Raw genomic sequence first — 19753 nt, 5'->3', positions numbered from 1 at the left:
CTCTGAAGTGGGCAGAAAATGTAAAACCCAGGTGTTAATTTGCAGTTGGGGGTGCAGGGGTCAGGGGTCACGAGAAGAAGAATTTACCAAAGGCTTGTTTGCCCACCGGACTCCAGACTCTGTCCGGAACACGCTAGAAGGGGAATTGTAAAAGTTGCGTGACACCCGATCATTAAGCTGGACATTCTGCATGACGGTAAGGACTTTTGGTTTCATTGATGACTTTTTTTGGTTTTATTACTGACTTTGCTGCCATTTGCAGCTACTTTATGTTTAAATATGTCAGGTGTCTGGATTCTGGTCTGGAAGCAAAACACGGAGCCCATGTTCTTGGAACTTTTTCTAACTTCAATCTTCCTGACGCAGATGCATCTCCCGCCTGCTGCCGTCTTCCTGGGAACCTTTGCGCTGATATGGAACGTGGAAGCAAAGAAATGTCCTCCAGCGTGCAGCTGCGACAACGCCAAGCTCACGGTAGCCTGCGTCGGCAAGAACCTGACTGAAGTTCCGTCAGCTCTTGACGAGGTGAGGAATTAATGTGGACGCCCTTGCTTGCGCTTCATGCTAACAATTTCAATACGTGAGTGTGTAGATTGTATTTTAATGTCTACCTGTTGGCCGACCACGCCAAAACAACATCAGCAAAGTGAACTGTCAGGTGTGTCAGAAATGAGAAACAATCCTCTTTAACATGACAGTACAGTTATCCCTCATTTATAGCGTTTTTTTTACATTATTAGAGCCCTGTAGACATGAAATAACACCCCTATAGCCACCTTGACACTGCCATAATTCATTGGTTACATATTATGCTGCAGTTAGCTAGCGAGATAACCAGTTAGCCTTGAATAAATAAAAGACAAACATTTACCACTTCCACATGGAATGGGAGGAGCCCTTTGGTGAGTTATTGTGGCTGACTACATGCAGTGTTAAGGTAATGTAATGTAATGTTTTGTGTCTGTACTGCCACCTGGTGAGCAGAATACTACATAACATGTGTATTTTAAATTGTTTTGCAATCATCTATGAAGTAATATCTGAAAAAAAACACAATATTGCAAAAGATGGCTGCGTACTGTTTCAATTCATTCCCGTGTTTAGTGTTTGATTCCTTTTCTCAATACGTTCTTCATTCCTTCCGTCCAGATCACAGTCAAGCTAGACCTGAAGAACAACAACCTGGGGGCGCTGCCAAGAGGCGCCTTCACGCGCACCCCGTACCTCACCCACCTCAACCTGCAGCGGTGCAACATTGTCAAGGTGAAGGAGGGGGCTTTCCGCATGCTGGGCCGCGTGGTCTCCCTGAACCTGGCCTACAACAAAATCGACATCCTTTACCAGGTAAGAAGACCGATCCGGAAGATCGACTTTCCGGAAGATTCACGTCTCATTTTCCCTTCCATCCTCAAGGAATCCTTTGACGGACTCTCCTCCTTGAAGGAGCTTCATCTGGACCACAACCGTGTGGAGGAGATCCAACCAGGAGCGTTCATGCAACTGGGCTCGCTCAACATGCTGGCTCTCAACCACAACCAGCTGGTCTACATCCCCAACATGGCCTTCCAGGTAGGAGGTCGACACCGGAAACACAACACAAGTCACATGACAAAAGGCGTGCTGCATGAAGGATGACATCGATACTCCGCCGTGTCCCTCCCAGGGTCTACAAAACATCAAGTGGCTTCGACTCAGCCATAACTCCATCAACAACTTGGCACCTGAGGCGTTCGCAAGCTTGTTCACCCTCACTCGCCTCAGTCTGGACCACAATGAACTGCAGTTCTTCCCCACGCAGGCCATGACCAGGTAGGACCGTTTGTCGGCCATCTTTTTGATACCCGGTCCTTCAGTGGGAACTCACCCAGAAACTGTGAGGACCATCATGGTCACAAATATGTTGATATAACATTTTGTACCCAATGGCTTTTGTTTTTCTACTTAAAGACCTCGTGAGGTGACACGCCTGGAAATGAGCCACAATCCCATGATCTACCTCGGCGAAGAGTCCGTCTCCATGGCGAAGCTCACACACTTGTACCTGGATCACATGTCCCTCCAAGACCTATCAGAGCAGGCCTTGTCCCAAGCCCCCATGCTCTCCCACCTGGACCTGAGCCACAACCAGCTGCATTACCTGGACCCGCTGTCGGGCCCCAAGAACCTCGTCAGCCTCAACCTCACTGGTACAGTCCCCACGTTCAAAGCCCAGAAAGTGTTTCCATGGTCCCACATCGTCCCCGTTGCTTTGATTCTCCCTAGCCAACCCCATCTACTGCAGCTGCTACATGCGACCCTTAAAGAACTGGGCCAGCCGTGGGGGCGTCAAACTGCTGGGAGCCTGCGCCGGACCCCCTCATCTGTCCGACGAGCCGCTGCGAGCCGTGGCCGCCGCGGACATGCGCTGCCGCAGCAGGGCTGACCACCTGAAGGACGACTTTGAGGAAGAGGAGCAGGAGGAGGAGAAGGCGCCCGCCGTCAGCAGCGCCCCCACCGCCAAGCCCCAACAGAAGGGCAAATGTCCGCTTAACTGCCACTGTCATGTGAGTTCATATTATGTTGCTGTCGCTTTCAGGAGATATGTCATGTGACATACATCGGTATCGGATGATATCGGTATCGGATATTGACAGCCTGACAATATCGTTTTTCAGCAAAAAAAAAAAGCCCATTTCTGACATAAATTTTCTTTTTTAATTGTCTTAATGGAGGATAATTCTAGAGATTAATTAGGTCTATTAATTGATCTCAGTTGAAGTCGATCTCCTGTTTTGTGGATTAACTACCAAACTGTCCTTTCTAGATGGAAGCCCAGCATGCTACATGTGAGAATGGAGGTCACACCAAAGTACCCCGAGGCTTCCCCGCCAAAACGCAACTCCTGGACCTCCGCAGCAACCACTTCCACTACCTTCCCACCAACAGTTTCCCCGGCACCGGTCACGTTATATCCCTACATTTGGAATTCTGCAAAATCCACGAAATATCAGGAGGTGCCTTTCGGGGTATGAAAAACCTGTTTTACTTGTATCTCTCTGACAATGACCTCACATCCTTGGATCCTGAAGCCTTCTCCGGAGCCCCCGAGCTCAGCTACCTGCACCTGGAGGGGAATCGTTTGGCACAGTTTCCTGGATCAGGTCAGTAATTAACCAAATTACGACCGTTTGGTATTTGACTTTCAAAACCGTACACGGAATAAAGATGTGACCGTGTTCCTCTACAGCTATGAGACTCTTACCAAGTCTGTTTGTACTCCATCTGGAACGAAATGCCATCTCAAAACTGGAGCCCGCCGGTCTGCTGTCCTCAGTAACCCCCAAACTACGGGAGCTTTATTTAACCAATAACACCATTCGCACAATCGCAAAAGGCGCTTTGGACTCCACCTTGCTTGGTAAACTCCACCTGGATGCTAATCAGCTGACCAGTCTTCCAACTGCCGCTATATCCAACGCCCCCAATCTGGAGGAGCTCAACCTGTCTCAGAACCGGATTCTTTCTATCGGACCCAATGCGTTCAAGCCGGTTTCCCAGAGTCTAAAGTGGCTGTACATGGACCAGATGAATATCGAGAAGGTGTGTGATGAATAAATTCTTGCATGATGTTTACGTACAGGGACTTAGATGACTATATCAGACTTGGAGTGACTGTCATGATTTCTTGCTATGGTACCATGTCCAGATGTCCCAGGACTCTTTAGCGGGGCTTGGTCCGGGACTGAAGGGTCTCACTGTGAAGGGAAACCAGCTGAAGGAGCTTCCTGACTTGAGTTTGCTGACTGGATTGGAGGTGGTGGACTTGCAAGACAACCCTCTGCTGTGTGACTGCACCGTGTTGCCACTGCGCAGGTTGGTGCACATTTACCTCAGAATATATAAGTCAGCTTTGCACATATTTTGAATTTAATGTGAAGACTGACATTGTTTTTGGGGTCTGTACCAGGTGGATGGACAATGTGAGCTTGGAGGTGGGTGCTACCTGTGGCCACCCTCCAGACCTCAAAGGTCAGAAAATCAGGGATTTAGATCTTTTTAAATCTTGTAGTTCTGAAAGCAGCACGATATCAGACCGAAAGGGTCTGGTGGCTCCCGCTCAAGTAAAAGTCAAGAAAGCCAAATTGAACTTTGTGAAGGTCCCTGGAGTGAAAGCTAAACCTGGAAAGAACAACGTGAAGCAGACCAAGCCAACTAAAAAGAAACCTCAATGGAAACCTGCAGCAGCAGTGACAAAAAAGAAGAAAGTGATATAAACTTAAAACTGTTTTTGAATTTTGATTTCAATAAATTTTGAACAAAGTAATTTGGGATATTGGCAGTATTTGATATCAGTATTATAGTATTTAGACTAACATGAGGACCCCATGTCGTCATGTGGTTCCATGGTGTAATGGTTAGCACTCTGGACTCTGAATCCAGCGATCCGAGTTCAAATCTCGGTGGAACCTGACTTTTTATTTTGACTTATAAATCATTCACTTTTTAAATTAGCATTTAATTCTTGTCATGTTTGCGTCAGAATACGTTTCTTATTTGACAAAGCACTTACGATTACTAATTCGAGCTCCAAATTAATAGTCGTTCATTAACAACACGGTACATCCTCTTTTCAAAAATAAAGGCCTACATCTTATGGATTTGTATTCGTGACGTCTCTTTACAATAAATAAAAGTGTATATTTATGTCACAGAAACGTAATTAAATGTGACGTCCCGCACCGGAAGTGGTGTCTTAGTGGAACTCCTGCTTTGCCGGCGACGTATTTTCGGCAAACTTCTCAATCCAAGATGGCAGCGGCAATGGATGTAGACGCACCAAGCTGCTCCAGCAGTGGAGCGAGCAAGAAGCGATTTGAAGTAAAGAAGGTATGTTTTCAATAGTTATTGAGGTGAATTACTGCCACGGCGTACAGTGTTCCTGGAACTAATGTGCTTTAGCGTCACTACGAGTGCTCGTTAGCCACCTAGCATGCTAAGTTGCTAACGCTACATCACCGCGGCTTGCGTTAGCTTTGTATCAAACGGTTGATTTGCGCTTCTCGTTCGCGTTAAACTCGCGAGTAGTTTTGTTTTGGATACTTTATTTTGATGCATTCACATTTAAACGTTTAAATGTTATCGGCGTGTGTTATTGTACATTGTGATAACTGATATAACAACGCAGCATTTTACAGGTTAGCTTGGTGTAGCATACATTCCCTATGACAGGTTCCCTCCAGCTAAACCCAAAAGAAATACATGACACGAATAACTAACCGTATTTTATTATTAATATGAATTACAAATCACATTTACAGACATAACATTGTGATGTGTCTGAAAAGCATTAATGAACAATTCTTAGACACTATATATGACTTTACTGAGAACAACTAATTATATTTGGTGAAAAATATGAAAGTACTTTAAAGCAGGGGTTCTTAACCTTTTTGACGTCGAGGCCCCATATTTTCAGTGCAGTGTGGTCCGGGGGCCCATTGAATATTAATACTGTATAGATTTAATTGATCTAATTAATTCATTATCTCATTAATTCATTTTCAATAATAAATCAAATCCACTCACAGTTTAACAAGCTAAAACCTTAAACGTGTAATGAATAATAACAGGACATGATAAAAGGTGGGCTTGAAAGAGACCTTTCAAACCTGCTAAATTCAGTTTTGGATTGATTTTGTGTTTTTTGAGAAGTAAGGGAGGCCTCAACTGTATTATTTACTGATGCTGATTAAGTCTATTTGTTGAACTGTGCTCACTATTATTATTTTCTTTCATTGTTTTTGCCCCACTAGTGGAATGCTGTGGCGCTGTGGGCCTGGGACATTGTTGTGGATAATTGCGCTATATGTCGAAACCATATCATGGATCTTTGTAAGTTTGCAAACAATTTATTGTGTTATAATGTGGAAAAAGTTTGACTAATTGTGCCTGTCCATGTTGGAAACATTTTGGACACCCTTGCTATCTATCTAGTGTCACAGTGAATGGAGATACTGGAAATGTAGCAACGTAGTTTGCATTAAGTGTGGTATAGGTGCAGATTTTCATTCCTCCTGCTGTCATCAGGTATAGAGTGCCAGGCCAACCAAGCTTCTGCAACATCGGAGGAGTGCACCGTCGCCTGGGGGGTCTGCAATGTGAGTTGGCACTCAAGTTGATCAGAGTTGTGTTGTCACGCAATGATTCCGGTCTGTAAAGTCATGAATATTTTTTTTTCCACAGCACGCTTTCCACTTCCACTGTATTTCCCGCTGGCTAAAAACCAGACAGGTGTGCCCTCTGGACAACAGAGAGTGGGAGTTCCAGAAGTGAGTGTCTTCACTATCGTGCCATTGCTTCATGACATATTTCTTCCTTTTTACACCGGCTGGATTTGAATGACAATGATTCCTTCCTTTTTTCCTACAGGTATGGACACTAGCTGGAATATCGTCACCACTTCCTCCTTGACTTCATTTTTTTTTAAGCTTTTACCCGCACTGCAGCTCGATTTCCCTCTCAGCTTGTTGTTACTAGGGTTATTAATGCACATCTTTTTTTGGTTTCAAATAAATTGTACAAAATACTGTGACAAAAGCTGTTTCTTATTATTCTGCTAACTCGCAAGCTAAAACTTTGAATTGTGAAGTTATAGTGCTACTTTAGTAAAAAGATGCGTCAGTGCCATCATTGAACCGTTATAAATGTGTGGGTTATTCTGGGTACTCTGGCATCTTCCCCGACCCCCAAAACGTGCATATTAGGTTCATTGGACATTCTAAATTGAGGACAAGCAGATGTGTGGATAGGACTTATTACATCATGGTCCTCGTCGGGAGTTGAGCCTTGCGTTCCCGGCCAAAGGGTTTACTGTGCCTGTTGTGAATAATTCTATTAATTCTATTAATTCTAATAATTCTGCAATAAAAGCTTGTTGTTCCAGGGATCATGTCTGGTGTCACCCAACAAAGTAACATTACTGACAGTCTCCCATCACTCTATGAATGCAGTGCTTTTTACTACAGATATGAAGCTGTCACCGGCCGAGACTGGCCCTTTAAGGATTGCTAACTGTCTCGCTCATCAAGCTGCCTGCACCGCCTATTTTCTGCGTCCTGATTGGCTGTAGACCATCAATCTTCCTCGTGCCGCCCTGACTGCCTAGTCTTGCTAGCTTGTAGTGTTAGTATGTTTGCGATTTTCTTCCCGACAAAATGTCCTCCACCCGAAAGTCAGGAGAATGCTAAACATTGTACAAAAGTTTGGACTTCTGGACATACTCAACAGTACAACGGAACGTCGCCAGGAGGAAAAGGCAGGCTACAGGAGTGAAATAACTCGTGAGTCACTCGTCTCCCAACATGTAGGTTGATCATTAAAATTCAAATGGTTTGAACTTTTTGTCGTGTTTAAACGAGAGAAATGAGGACATTTCATACCTGTCTGAAAAACGTGTATAAAAAATGTATGGTGAGTGATTTTACATTCTGAAAACATTTGCCCGCCAATAGTTAGCCACTTCGCGGATTTCACTCATTGCTCTTTTTCTCACAAAGTTAGCTACCTCGCGAATTCCACTCATTGCTATTTCTCTGGCTATCCCGCGATAAACGAGGGTACACTACTACATACGTCTGTTTATTTAGCCGTACTTATTTGGAAATATGTGCTAAATTATGCAGATTTAGACTAACGAGTATACATAATCAACTATGACAAATCAGAGATGTTTAAGTGCAAAGTGGTGAGGCATGGCAGTGAATGCTTTGATTTTTCTTTTGCTAAATGAAATAAGAACTCCAAATATGCCTTTCAGAAGAGAAGCTTTATTAACCATTTTCCCTACTTGGGTCACATCAAAAATCGTTTTTATTTAAATGACAACAGAAGAAGGTTTTGGTGCTAAAACGCTGTTTTCAATGTAGCTGTAAAAATGCTTTAACGAGTGCAGGAGCGGGAGGGTTGGAGATTTAAGGTTAAGTAACAACTTGTGGTTAAGTGCCAGCTAATGGGGAATCACAGTGGTCTTGTCTTGGAACGACAGCCCCCTTGACTCCGAGCTGGTTGATTTCAGTGCTGATTAAAGAGTTTGGATTTGAACTTCCTCTGTTAAACAAGCACTCCACTCCTGAAGGATTAATCTGTACCCCGTAGAATTACTGAAGAGCCCCCCGAAAGATGGTCGCAGCACACAAAATCCTCCTCTCTCTCTTTGGTCAGGTCCCATCTACGGCTGGGGCGCGGCCCCTCCGAACTTGGAGTTCAGCTTGGTGATGAGTGCCATGATCTTGGGGTTGTTCTGGTACTTGGTAATGTTGGCCGGGTTCTGTGCCACGTCCTGGAAGGCGACCATCACCTCAGGGTCCTGGGAATGTCGAATAGGTGAGTATTCCTACCACTAAAGCAGTACTTAAGCAATAATACACTATTTCATAACCGTATCACTGCAGCGGTTTTGACAATGGGAAGAAACAATATGGACATGTTTAAAATGTCCTCATTGGTGTCTAATTAGACGCATTATGTAGCTTTGTACTTTTAACAATTTTTTTAAATTCTGAATTTATGCAACCGAATTATCAGTTCCTAAAATTCAAATGCAGAAATCTGTTAAGTAAATTCAGTGTTTGAAATGCAACGCTGGTATGTTTGAATATGAAGCAGCCAGAGCCGTAAACGTTCCAAACAAAGCTGCCCTGTCGTGCCGTCACTTACCTGCATGGCGGACAGCAGCTCGGGATCCTGCAGCAAGTCGTTGAGACCGGGCATGCCGGCCGCTCCCCCTGGAAACCCACCCGGGAATCCACCGGGGAATCCTGCACCTCCTGTCAAGAGTAACAAATACCACTCAATAAAACAGCTGGAAATGCACACGGGCTAAATCATGAGTGATGCTCCCACCTGGGAAGAATCCTCCACCTCCTCTTGCTTCCTCTTCCTGTACGGATGTGACAGATAGTATTTTATACATCATATATACACACACTTTTATTATTATGTGCACCAACCCAATCTAATACAAACATTTATAGAGTTGAAACCTCAGTAGCGACTATTTGACCAACCTTCTGAGCCCGAGCGTGCTCTTCCTTTGCTTTCTTGACGCGCTCCTGCTTCTCCTTGATCTCCTTCTCTTCCCTCTTTCGTTCATATTTGCGCCTGTGCTCAATGATTCTTTTAGCCTGGAATGAAAAAGAACGAGCGTACCGCCGTCGGTTACTATGAGCGTTTCCATGCTGGATGAACCGTTTTGGTGCCACATGGAATATTTCCATAATTGGGAGCATAGAAAACCTGTTTGCAAGCAGCTAAATATCATTTTTAACAAATATTAGAGCCCCGTAGGCAATAAATAACCCCCTATAGTCACCTTCACACTCATATTACATGAAGTGACGTTGGGGGTGTAGAACTGAGTCTTAGATTGGCGTAGGTTACGGCAGCAAAAGTAGCCTGCAATAAAAGCCTAGCTGTTGCTAGGTGCTTGGGTGTCTCAAACATTACAGTAACATTACTGACACCTAGTGACCGGTGTAAAAACTAATCACACGCCTTGCCCTATTTGTATTTCAGTTCATTGAGCCATTTTTATGCTTGGAAAGGTTTCAATAATATGCAACGTTTGACTAATAATAGGCTGTATTCAACCACAAAACAGCAATGATTTATGAATGTATTTCTGAAAAACTGTGAGAGAAGTTCCAAGCATAGCGATGTCATAAATAAAAATAAAACAACATTTTCCACCCCTTAACACCCATTGATATGCACATGCCACACCTTTGGTTGGACCTCCTTCAGCATGGCACTGACATCATCATCGTAATCCAGTTTGCAGGCTGTGGCCAGATCCCGGGCTGCCTCCTCCCAGTGGCCCAGCAGCCTGCAACACACACACACACACACACACACACACACACACAGCAAGCCGTGTTAACAGTAGCTGTGCAAGCAATGGCTAGTTTCGATATCCGTTATGGCGGCGGCCGCTTAAGTTGACAAAAAGGGGTTCCGCTGTATTCTCATGTGAGCATTCTTATCCTCGTTAAGGCAGACTTTGGAACAGAAACGTACCTGTGAGCTTTCCCCCTCCACTTGTAAGGCTGGGCCGAGTCCGGGTTGATCTTGATGGCTCTGTCACAGTCTCTGATGGCGGCGTTGGGTTTCTGCATCTGAACGTAAACGCTGAACACGCACACCAGAGCAACAATGACCTTGTTGTTCCTTTTGAGGAATCAAACTCGAGCAGCAGTTTTCAGCCCAGGTATCTCACCTCGCCCTCTTTGCGTACATGATGGCCACACAGGGATTCAGCTTGATGGCTTCGGTGAAAAGACCCACAGCTTTCTGCAGATCGCCTGCAAAAAAAAGGTCCTAGCTTAGTGGCTAGTACAGTAAATCCCCGCACAATCACAGCCGCGCAAACTCCCTCAATCTCATTCATTCATTCAATCATTTGTAAATATGTGATAATGCAGAACAATAAATAGTCAGTAATCCCTCGTTTATCACTGTTAACTGGTTCCGAACCTTTAATTTGTAATTACAGCATAGAAAACCTGTTTATGACCTTCTAAATACCTTCTAAATACACTTTAACATTATCAGTGTCCACTATATAATATATGATAATAGATAATAACAGAAAATAAGCCCAAGTAAGACTCATGTGTGTTGCAATAAACGTGTTCCGGACGTGTGGAGGGCAGGAAGCGACGTCGGGGTGGATTACGGCCGCTAAAGTAGCTTAGTATAGTTATGTTGGTGTCAAACACAGGTTATACAAACACGGGTAAAACGATAACTTTAAATAAGTAAAAACAGGTCAATATTTACTAACCGTCTCCCAGGGCGTTGATGGCTTCTATCTTCTTGTCATTGGCCATGTCCATCATCTCCTCCGTCACCTGAGCAAGCAAACACACAAACATTTTCATCGTCGTCGTCACTGAAAATATTAAAACATGAACACTCACCTCAACAGTTTCAACCTCTCCCATTTCTTGTGGCTCGTCGGTGTCTGGCTCAATGACACCCTCAAGGTCGTTTTCTGTAAACGCCACAGAGGAGTTGAGGCGGGGGAAGACAATGAGAGGATGGACGGACGGGACAGGAATTACCTAGTTCGCTTTCCTCGCTTTCAGATGGTACGGGGGGCTCGGGCTCAGTTCGGGGAGCTGAAAATGTCGGGGGAGGACCACAGGGACACTCACCCTACAAGGCAGTACAATGCACAGTACAGCACATTCAAAATATATGTATAATTTAACATGAAAACAGCAGGAAGTCAACTGAAAACTGAGGAAGACATAAGTCGTAATTTCACAATAATAAAATAATGATGAAAAATAATGTTATGCGAGTGCATGAAGTTGAAGGAAAAAATTAGGTTGTGGAAAAAGTCATTATATGGTTAGAAAGTTTCCAAGAAGATTTTTTTTAACGTTACAACAGAAATTTTACAACAATAAAGTAAAAAAAAATGAGGGAAAAAAAGTGATATTCTAAAGAGGAAAAAAAGTCACTATTTTATGAGAATGAACTCATAATATTTTGAGGAAAAATAATGTTTTAGTAGCACAACGTTAATTATTAAAAGAAATAATTTTAAAAAGGACACAATGACAAACAAAACATTGTAATTTTTTTTTTAAATAGGTTGAGGAAAATTATATTTCTTACAAGTAACATTTATAATATTAATAAAAAAATAAAGTCAAAATATTACACATTTTGCTTTCTCCTATTGTAGTAGTACAAAGCATTTCCATGACGATGGTCCGGAACTTACTCCACATGCAAAGTCCTGAACTGAACCCTCACCATGTCCAACTTGAAAACATGTCTACGTCTGGTAAAATGTTAATGCTTCTTAAGAAAACAACATAAAATAGACCAAAACCAACCACACCCACCAAACTGCACGGCATAGTTTTGCTTTGCATGAAAATACTTTGGGTCAATGATAAAAGGAAAACTATTCAAGTGTTACCTGGCATGCATCCTTGGGGGAAGACGTGGAAGGGATCTTTGCACCCATGCTGCAGCGTGGACACACAACAATATTGTGAGAAACACTCAATCCATGCTATCAACAAAACATACAACCCATGAAATATGAACTCAAATACACAACAATGTGCCCCATACATTTATTTATGTGGTGGCCGTTCACTCTTACTCATAAATGTAGTTACAACTCCGAACACTAGGTGGCCGTGTGCACCATGACGCCACTTCTTGGACTTACTTTGCCACAGTTGTGGTGTGAATTATCAGTACTAGAGACGGAGACCGGGTCGTGGACATGTTGGATTGTGCAAGCGTAAAAGTGTAATCAGTAGTGTTCCTGAATGCAACTCAGCACGTCTGAAACCAACATCCCAGGTAGCAGGTGTAAACACACACGACACGTACCGTGGAGGGGGTTGTAGGCGTGACGGGGCACGTGGTCAAATTTGTATGCTGTCTTTATACTATTTGACTTTCATTATATTTGACGTAATGTCACCAGGAAGAAATGAGCACCTCGTGTATGTGGGCCTGTAACGCATAACCGGACACAACAGGCAGCTTTCAGTTTTAATGTACACGACTGACCTCTGCAACCAGGTCCGGAAGAAGCCCATCTCTGGAAGGTGCAGGATGGCGGGATTGGACTCGCACAATTGCACGAATCCCTTCAACTCTGCCACTTTTCGAGAGTCCATGCTTCTCTCTGTCACGTCACACACGCTGGATTACAACAAAGAGAGCACTTAAAAACTTCATCAAGTTAAAGCACGATACTTACCTTACGACTATAGATAGCTTAGCTATAGTATGCTAGCGTGCATTCGTGTCTTCTATATTTTATGTATGGTAGCTAAACAATAACACGACAAGCACAAATCGAACTCTCAAAACGAATGCATCTGTTTGAAGAGTCACTGATGATGGTCGTGAGATCTCCAGAAGTTTCTAGATACAACGACCATGTTTTTTGACGCATGATCTCCCGTTGGAAATGTTAGCTTACCACAATATTTGCCACATTCAAATAAATAAAAAAAACGCTGCATGTTAAAGCATTTCAAACTGTAATAAAAAGGAAAGCACCTATGCAAGGACTCGAAGATTCCACACAGTAGATGAGAAAAGAGAAGGCTGCAATCGTATTTATCGTCGTAAATCTGCTTCCCTGGCGCAGGCGTCGCTCCTCTCTTTTCATTCAGGCACCAAATCGGACAGCCCCGTGGACTTTCCTATATGGGTGGACTTACTCCCGAATTCTGTTTACCTTCGCTCAGGCCGTATCTTCAGTATTATACCTTTATTACACTACTAGTAGTGACATTTGGGGTTATTTGTATTCATGTGTAAATATGAACACGAAAAATGCCCCCTTACAGAATACTTTTATGTCTGACGTGAACTATAGACTTCAAAGAGGTTTTTGCATGGACCAATCAGAATAACGTATGCTGGATAAACCACCTGGGAGACAAAACTCAGGACCTCAATTCACGGAAGTACTTTGAGAAGACAGTTAGCAACCGGCTAGTGAGGTAACTGTCAGCTGGGTAGAGTTGTACAATGAAATTGTAATCTAGTCGTGTGTGAAACGTCGATGAGTTGCTCACATGGATGTTTATGAATATCGTATACCTGACAACTTTTTTGACCGTTCCCCAGTAATAAACGACATGTGTCTGTGACCTGGGTGCTCGAGAGGCATCGACCATGGTGTCCTCCGGCGGTCGTGTGCTCCTCAGGGCTGCTTCCAAACTCCTGTTTCGACCTAGCTGGAGTCGAGGTGAGCTTCGTGTTTGGACTACTTTGTCAATACACTTTTACATTTATCCACCGAATTCGTAAGAAAAACAACCTGTGGTTTGGACGTGGGTGGGACGTGTCATCCATAGAACAACGGCATGAACGGAGTAAGCCCTTTTGTCAGTCATACAGTCTTTTTGTCTTGGTGGGTGGACAGATTCACAAAGATTGCAGAAGATTGTAGAAATTCAATTAGTGGATTTCAATATGTTCCATTTAGTTTTTCGTTGTACTTTTATGGATATTCATGTTAAAATTGAGTCTTGTGTAGTTATTGTAGACATCAACTTAATGAAAACACATTGGGAATAATATTTACTTGATCGTGGTTCGGGGCATACCTCGGTTTACAGTCAGAATACTTGATGCAAGACTTAGCTTTTGTGCAAACAACTTCAATGAAAAAAATGAAAGCTGTCTCCAAACAGGAGTTTTGAAGAAGGAAGAGTGTTTTCAAGCTTTAGCTTTTGCTTGGCATTATTGCAAGCCGTACAGTAGATACTACTCACCAAAGGCTGGACTGTACTGTATCTGTTTACAGAGTAGGCGTATTACTATGAGGTATACTTCTTGTCCACTCACTTAATGTGTACTGTGTGGGAAATGGGTGCACCTCTGTAGTGCAGGCTGCACTGTAACGAAAAATCAGATTCCAAATACATGCACCAATATCTGCCCATAAAAATTAAAAAAAAATCCACATTGACATTCCACAAATTGTGAAAGGGAAGCTGCCTTCAAAAACACAAACACACCACAGATGATAAAGAATTCAAATGTCATGTTATGTTTTTTGTAGGGTGTGTGTGGTGTCCATGCAGGAGCATTTCGGTGAAACCAGGAGGTTTGAAACCAAAGACGGTTCCCGCTCGCTACCTGGGCCAGCCGAGCCCTTTCACTCATCCGCACCTCCTCAAATGTGGTGAGTATCGTTGACATTCTGATATCATTTGGCCCCTAGGGCCTAGTGAACAGAGCAACAATGACACAAACATTAAGACTATTAGTCCCAAAGCAACCCTGCAAGGTTTACTTGAAGTTAGTTTAAAGTTCCCCAATCACCACTCTATAAATATAAAAGGTGCTTGAAAGGCCCAAGTGCATTATTCTCTCCTTAAGTTGTGCCATTTGATTCTCAGGTGAGGTGACACCGGGCCTGAGCCAAACAGAATACGAACTCCGCCGACACAGACTGGCCTCGCTCATCGAGGCCCAGTCGGACAGGCTTGGACCGTCGGCCTCCTCCAGCACTCATGTGCTTATTGTTTTGTCCCATCCCACCCGCTACATGACCAATGACATACCCTATCCATTCCACCAGAACCAGGTGTGCATGCGTTCACTTTAAAGTGCTTTTTTTTGTTTTTTTTTAAAAAGCAATGTAACAATTATTACAAAATTCCCAGGATTTCCTGTACCTGTGTGGCATCTTGGAGCCTGACAGTGCTTTGGTTTTGTATGGGAAAGGGCGACCAGACAAGACCATCCTGTTTGTCCCACGTCGAGACCCAGGCAGGGAGCTGTGGGACGGACCGCGGTCAGGGAAGGATGGAGCGGCTGCTTTGACCGGCATAGAGAGGGTTCACAGCACAGAAGAACTGGGTCTTATCCTCAAAAGCATAAAAGGTGGGTTGATGGAAGCGATCCAAAAGTATTGCGTTTAATTAAGATTTAACATTGGCGTGAAATAGAACAGTTGTCTTGGTCAGTTGTTTATTTGGTTTCAAAAAATGTTGATAATATCTTTTCTGGGACAATAAACATTGTTTTGTGCCTGTTGTCGGGTCATATTTTTCCACTGTACATTTCTTAAAATGAATGTTAAAATCTTGTCATCATTTTTTGCCAAACTGATTGAACAACTGGCTTTAATTATATTGTCAAGCATGAATTAGCTCATCTTCAGCATTTCCTCGCCTCCACTCTTCCATCAGGTTCAACGCTGTGGTACGACAGCCCCAATCCATCCCACCCTGGCCTCCACCAAGCACATGTCAGTCCCCTCCTGGAGGCGGGGCCCATGCCACGCCCCCTCAGACCCCTCATTCATTCCCTCAGGGCCATTAAAAGCTCATCAGAGGTAGCCCTCATGCATGAGGCAGGTCGCATCACAGCGCAGGTGAGCGTTGAAGATATTTTCGGGGGAGGCTGCGTTTGAAATGTTAGAGATCCAAGTGCTGTGGTGCTTCTGCAAAAACAAAAATCAGATCTCATTCCGATCCAACTTGCCTTTCAGGCGTTTAGGAGGACAATGGCTCTGTCTCTTGGAGATGTGGATGAATCTTTGCTCTTTGCCAAGGTAACTAAGAACTTGTGATGACTGCCACCCATTGTATTGTACCCATTTCAAATAAAACCTCCGCCGTGCAGCCCATCAACTCAATATTTCTTCATTTAATTGCAGTTTGATTTTGAGAATCGACTCCACGGTGCTAACTTCCTGGCATATCCACCGGTGGTAGCTGGAGGGAATCGTGCCAATACCCTGCACTACATCAACAACAACCAGATGATTAAGGTAAGCGCACGCTGATGGAGCGCTAGATATTCCTGCTGTCGGCAATAAGAGGCCTGATTTAAAAGAAAATAACCAGAAGCCCTACTTAAATTAACGTTCATCATGAGTGATTCACATGCTCCGAGCCAATAGTGTGTGTGGCCCCGATGCCTTCAAAACGACTGAGCCACATGAAGAGCAAGATCAAGACACCCACCGAGTCTTTTGAATCAGTTGTATTCATTAAGTTTTATTATGCATGTGGGTGGGCGGTCAAGTCCATGTAAAATTATTGCTTGAAGTAAAAAAAAAAAAAAAAGAAGAAGGTTGGTCATGACTGAATCCTGAATAACATGAAGGATCTCTCTCGTCCCTCAGGATGGTGAAATGGTGCTTCTCGACGGTGGTTGTGAATATTTCGGTTATGTCAGCGATGTTACCCGAACGTGGCCGGTAAACGGGAAGTAAGTCGATCACCTCGCATTGTCAATTGTACTGCATATTCGACTCATGTACGTCTTAACGCCTTTTCCACCCTGACAGGTTCAGCGCCGCTCAGGCGGAACTTTATGAAGCCGTCCTGGAGGTCCAGCTCTCCTGTTTATCTCTGTGCTCCCCCTGTGTCAGTCTAGATCACATCTACAGTACCATGCTGGCCCTCTTGGGAAGACAGCTCAAGCGTCTGGGCATCGTCAAGGCTGGTACCGGTGATGCTGATGTACTGAAGGTAATCAGACATTTAAAGATGTCATTTTTAATGTACGGTCACATGGCGCTCGGGGGCAGCTGTGTCGCACCAAGGCCATTTTGACCTGATGAAGTGCTTAAATGCGAAGGGGAAAAGGGATTGTGTTCATGCTGAGAAAGTTGAATGCCGCAATTTGGCAACAATAAGGTTTTTTAACAGTCAACATCGGTATTTCTCAATGGTACACTCAGTTAATTAGTTCCCAAATATGTGACTTTTTGGGGGGCCATGGCTCCGAGCAGGTCGTCCAGAACCCAGAAGGTTGGTGGTACGCTCCTCGCTACCTCCACAGTCTTCCTCCTTCACTGTCGTTGTGTCCTTGAGCAAGACACTTCACCCACCTTGCCTCCAGTGCTGCCCACACTGGTGTATGAATGTTTGCTGCCGGTCGGAGAGGCCATTGTACCCTCAGACCACCCCAAGGCAGCTGTGCCTACAGATGTAGTTTACCACCGGCATATGACTCAGGAGCGAATTAATAACGTGTTCACTTCATAGTGAAACACTGTGGGTGCCTTGAAAAGCGTCATCTCATCCATTGTTGTAATTTTTCCCCAAGAAGGTGAATGCATGAACAGAAAAGACTGGAAGATCATAGCACTTACTGTGCTTCTCATCATATGGATGTTGGATGCTGTGAGGTATTAACCAGTCGCATTTATTTCTTTGGCATTTCAGCATCCATGTGCCGTTTCTGAGGGGAATACCATGTCTAGATGTTTTATTAGAAAGAAAATCATTCCTGTATTTTGTGCCTCCCTCTTTCCCATGCTTTGAGGATGAGACGGAATGTCTGTCATCATTGCAAAGAAATCTTTAGTGGAACTCTAACGAGGTTAACAATAGGTTACCACGGCCGGACAGGAGATGATTGAATTCTTCTTTTCCTCCTCCCCCCAGGCTGCAAGGCGGTACTGCCCCCATCATGTCGGGCATTACTTAGGCATGGATGTCCATGACACTCCCGAACTGTCCCGCTCGCAGCCTTTACAGCCTGGAATGACCATCACCATAGAACCAGGTAAATGCAGGACAAATGACGACTCCTTTTTTGTCTGCTTTGTGTCGATTTGTACGAGAAGGTTTAATCCAAGTCATCCAGGTGACTATTTTATTCTTTATACTGACTCGCTCCAGTGGGGAATTTTTAGGAAGCTCCACATATTGTTATGGTGTACCCCCCACATGCTGGTCGTGGTATCGCCCCCTATTGGCGTGGCTTACACAACGGTTTTTGTTGTATGGCAGGCCTGTTTTTGAACGCTAACACGCAACACTTGGCTTGTGATCCCGCATGTGTGTCTGCCGCCGCAGGATTGTATATTGCTGAGGACAACGAGCAGGCCCCGGAGCGTTTCCGCGGCATCGGCATCAGGATTGAGGATGACGTGTTGATTCGGGACGAGGGGGGCCCGCTGATTCTATCCGCCGACACCCCAAAGACCATCCCTGATGTGGAGCTGGCCTGTGCCCAAAGATAGGGCAGGGCTGTGATGGCGGACACCCCTCAGCTGATACAGGTACATGGATGATGGCAGCACAATAGTCCAACTTTTGTTTGCATCATGCAGTCATCACATTTACACAAAATACCAAAACCTTGATGACTACTATGATTTATCTGGACAATGGCGCTGTCTGAACACTAGCTGTCATTTTGGGGTCTTGGCTTCTACCTATGGGAACATCATATATTCTTATGGTTCTAGCACTGAACTTTGAATCCCAGTCTAGAAATATTTATCATTTGTCATCCACAATACGGTGCCCTTACAGACACATTGCATTGTTTTCAGGTCTTCCGTCCTGTTTATGCACACAAATCCTGACTAATAACACCCACATACCGTACCAATAGAATGAGTTGACCTGAAAAGGATCTGTATATATTGTATGCAGCTTTAAAATATTTCTAAATGTTAATAAATTATAGTTTAATCCAACAGAAAACTACCTTTTGAGCAAAATCTAACTATGTATTTGTTACCTAGTAAACTAAAAGATGCAAGCCAAAAAGTACTCAAGCGTTTACATATTTTTGCGTTTTGAGCGTTGACTTGATTGCAAAGGTTTTTTTCGTCACTTCCATCCAAGAACGCCAAGCACGGCAAAGACTGCCAGTTGCTTATCTGGGAGTGTGAATGTGCTGCAGACACGTACGTGTCTAAAAGACCGTGGAGTGAAAGCCAAGAACACCAAAAGCGTACAAAGTTTACCTTCAAGTGTAGACATTTATTTGTTCTTTGAAACCGCTAGTCTTCTTTTGATATGTTGTGGTGGAAAAAGTATAATACAGGCACAACACCTTGAATGCTGAGGTGGCCAAAATGCGACTTTTTAATGGCTGGTGGCATTTTGTCAAAGTTTACAATTAAACCCAAGGGCTGAAGGGGAAATTGAGGACAAAAGACAAAAGGCTGTTGACAATAACTAATAATAACACAAAGCTTTGTCTTTAAACACACTGTGTGTGTGTGTTGTGTGTGTAAGTAGTGTGTATATATAGAAATATAAAACAGTATTTTCTTCTTTAAAAAAAAAACAATCAAAGTGGCCCCAGCATCCTTTGATTTTCCAATGCTCGGACGCCTACGGACCAGGTTCGAACAGCCCCGGCTTGCACGGGCGAGCGTGTCGACCGAGCACTCCGAGCGTTTCCGGAGAGTCCCGAACACTTCCTCCCACCATCCTCCCCTTCACGCCTAATGTTGCTG

The 19753-nt window shown here is 44.0% G+C and overlaps 4 protein-coding genes and 1 non-coding gene across 8 annotated transcripts; 4 read left to right on the top strand and 1 right to left on the bottom strand.

The window, feature by feature from the left end:
* The first annotated feature begins 366 nt into the window (after positions 1-366).
* Positions 367-4253, top strand: chadla (chondroadherin-like a). Its single transcript, XM_058049694.1, has 10 exons — positions 367-525; positions 1150-1344; positions 1414-1569; positions 1664-1809; positions 1948-2186; positions 2263-2543; positions 2804-3140; positions 3227-3579; positions 3686-3852; positions 3947-4253. Exons 1-10 carry the CDS (start codon positions 367-369, stop codon positions 4251-4253), a joined length of 2340 nt encoding a protein of 779 aa, XP_057905677.1.
* A 123-nt stretch (positions 4254-4376) lies between these two features.
* Positions 4377-4448, top strand: trnaq-cug (transfer RNA glutamine (anticodon CUG)). The gene has a single exon. It is a non-coding gene; the product is annotated as a tRNA-Gln (tRNA).
* A 253-nt stretch (positions 4449-4701) lies between these two features.
* On the top strand, positions 4702-6936 carry rbx1 (ring-box 1, E3 ubiquitin protein ligase). The gene is made up of 5 exons (XM_058049388.1): positions 4702-4866; positions 5793-5871; positions 6067-6137; positions 6223-6308; positions 6409-6936. Exons 1-5 carry the CDS (start codon positions 4789-4791, stop codon positions 6419-6421), a joined length of 327 nt encoding a protein of 108 aa, XP_057905371.1. The 5' UTR covers positions 4702-4788; the 3' UTR covers positions 6422-6936.
* An 849-nt stretch (positions 6937-7785) lies between these two features.
* st13 (ST13 Hsp70 interacting protein) lies at positions 7786-13302 on the bottom strand. Of its 3 annotated transcripts, none has more exons than XM_058048866.1 (13): positions 13078-13302; positions 12580-12697; positions 11972-12020; positions 11100-11193; positions 10956-11029; positions 10820-10886; positions 10253-10337; positions 10054-10164; positions 9760-9862; positions 9045-9161; positions 8881-8917; positions 8695-8804; positions 7786-8344 (listed from the first exon to the last, which is right to left on the bottom strand). In XM_058048866.1, exons 1-13 carry the CDS (start codon positions 13187-13189, stop codon positions 8207-8209), a joined length of 1215 nt encoding a protein of 404 aa, XP_057904849.1. In that variant the 5' UTR covers positions 13190-13302; the 3' UTR covers positions 7786-8206. The 3 variants fall into 3 exon arrangements, with proteins under 3 accessions (XP_057904849.1, XP_057904850.1, XP_057904851.1); XM_058048867.1 differs by having other exon boundaries at positions 12580-12714; positions 13078-13219; XM_058048868.1 differs by lacking the exon at positions 13078-13302 and adding an exon at positions 12773-12945.
* On the top strand, positions 12207-19453 carry xpnpep3 (X-prolyl aminopeptidase 3, mitochondrial). Of its 2 annotated transcripts, none has more exons than XM_058048865.1 (12): positions 12207-12366; positions 13654-13774; positions 14594-14716; positions 14934-15121; positions 15201-15420; positions 15729-15913; positions 16031-16093; positions 16199-16312; positions 16670-16755; positions 16835-17018; positions 17940-18060; positions 18354-19453. In XM_058048865.1, exons 2-12 carry the CDS (start codon positions 13702-13704, stop codon positions 18518-18520), a joined length of 1524 nt encoding a protein of 507 aa, XP_057904848.1. In that variant the 5' UTR covers positions 12207-12366; positions 13654-13701; the 3' UTR covers positions 18521-19453. The 2 variants fall into 2 exon arrangements, with proteins under 2 accessions (XP_057904848.1, XP_057904847.1); XM_058048864.1 differs by lacking the exon at positions 12207-12366 and adding an exon at positions 13295-13526.
* The last annotated feature ends 300 nt before the right edge of the window (positions 19454-19753 follow it).

This window comes from Doryrhamphus excisus, chromosome 15, assembly GCF_030265055.1.
Source record: "Doryrhamphus excisus isolate RoL2022-K1 chromosome 15, RoL_Dexc_1.0, whole genome shotgun sequence".
NCBI classification, from domain to species: domain Eukaryota; kingdom Metazoa; phylum Chordata; class Actinopteri; order Syngnathiformes; family Syngnathidae; genus Doryrhamphus; species Doryrhamphus excisus.
The sequence above is the reverse complement of the archived record's forward strand: the minus strand, read 5'-3'. Positions and strand labels throughout refer to the sequence as shown.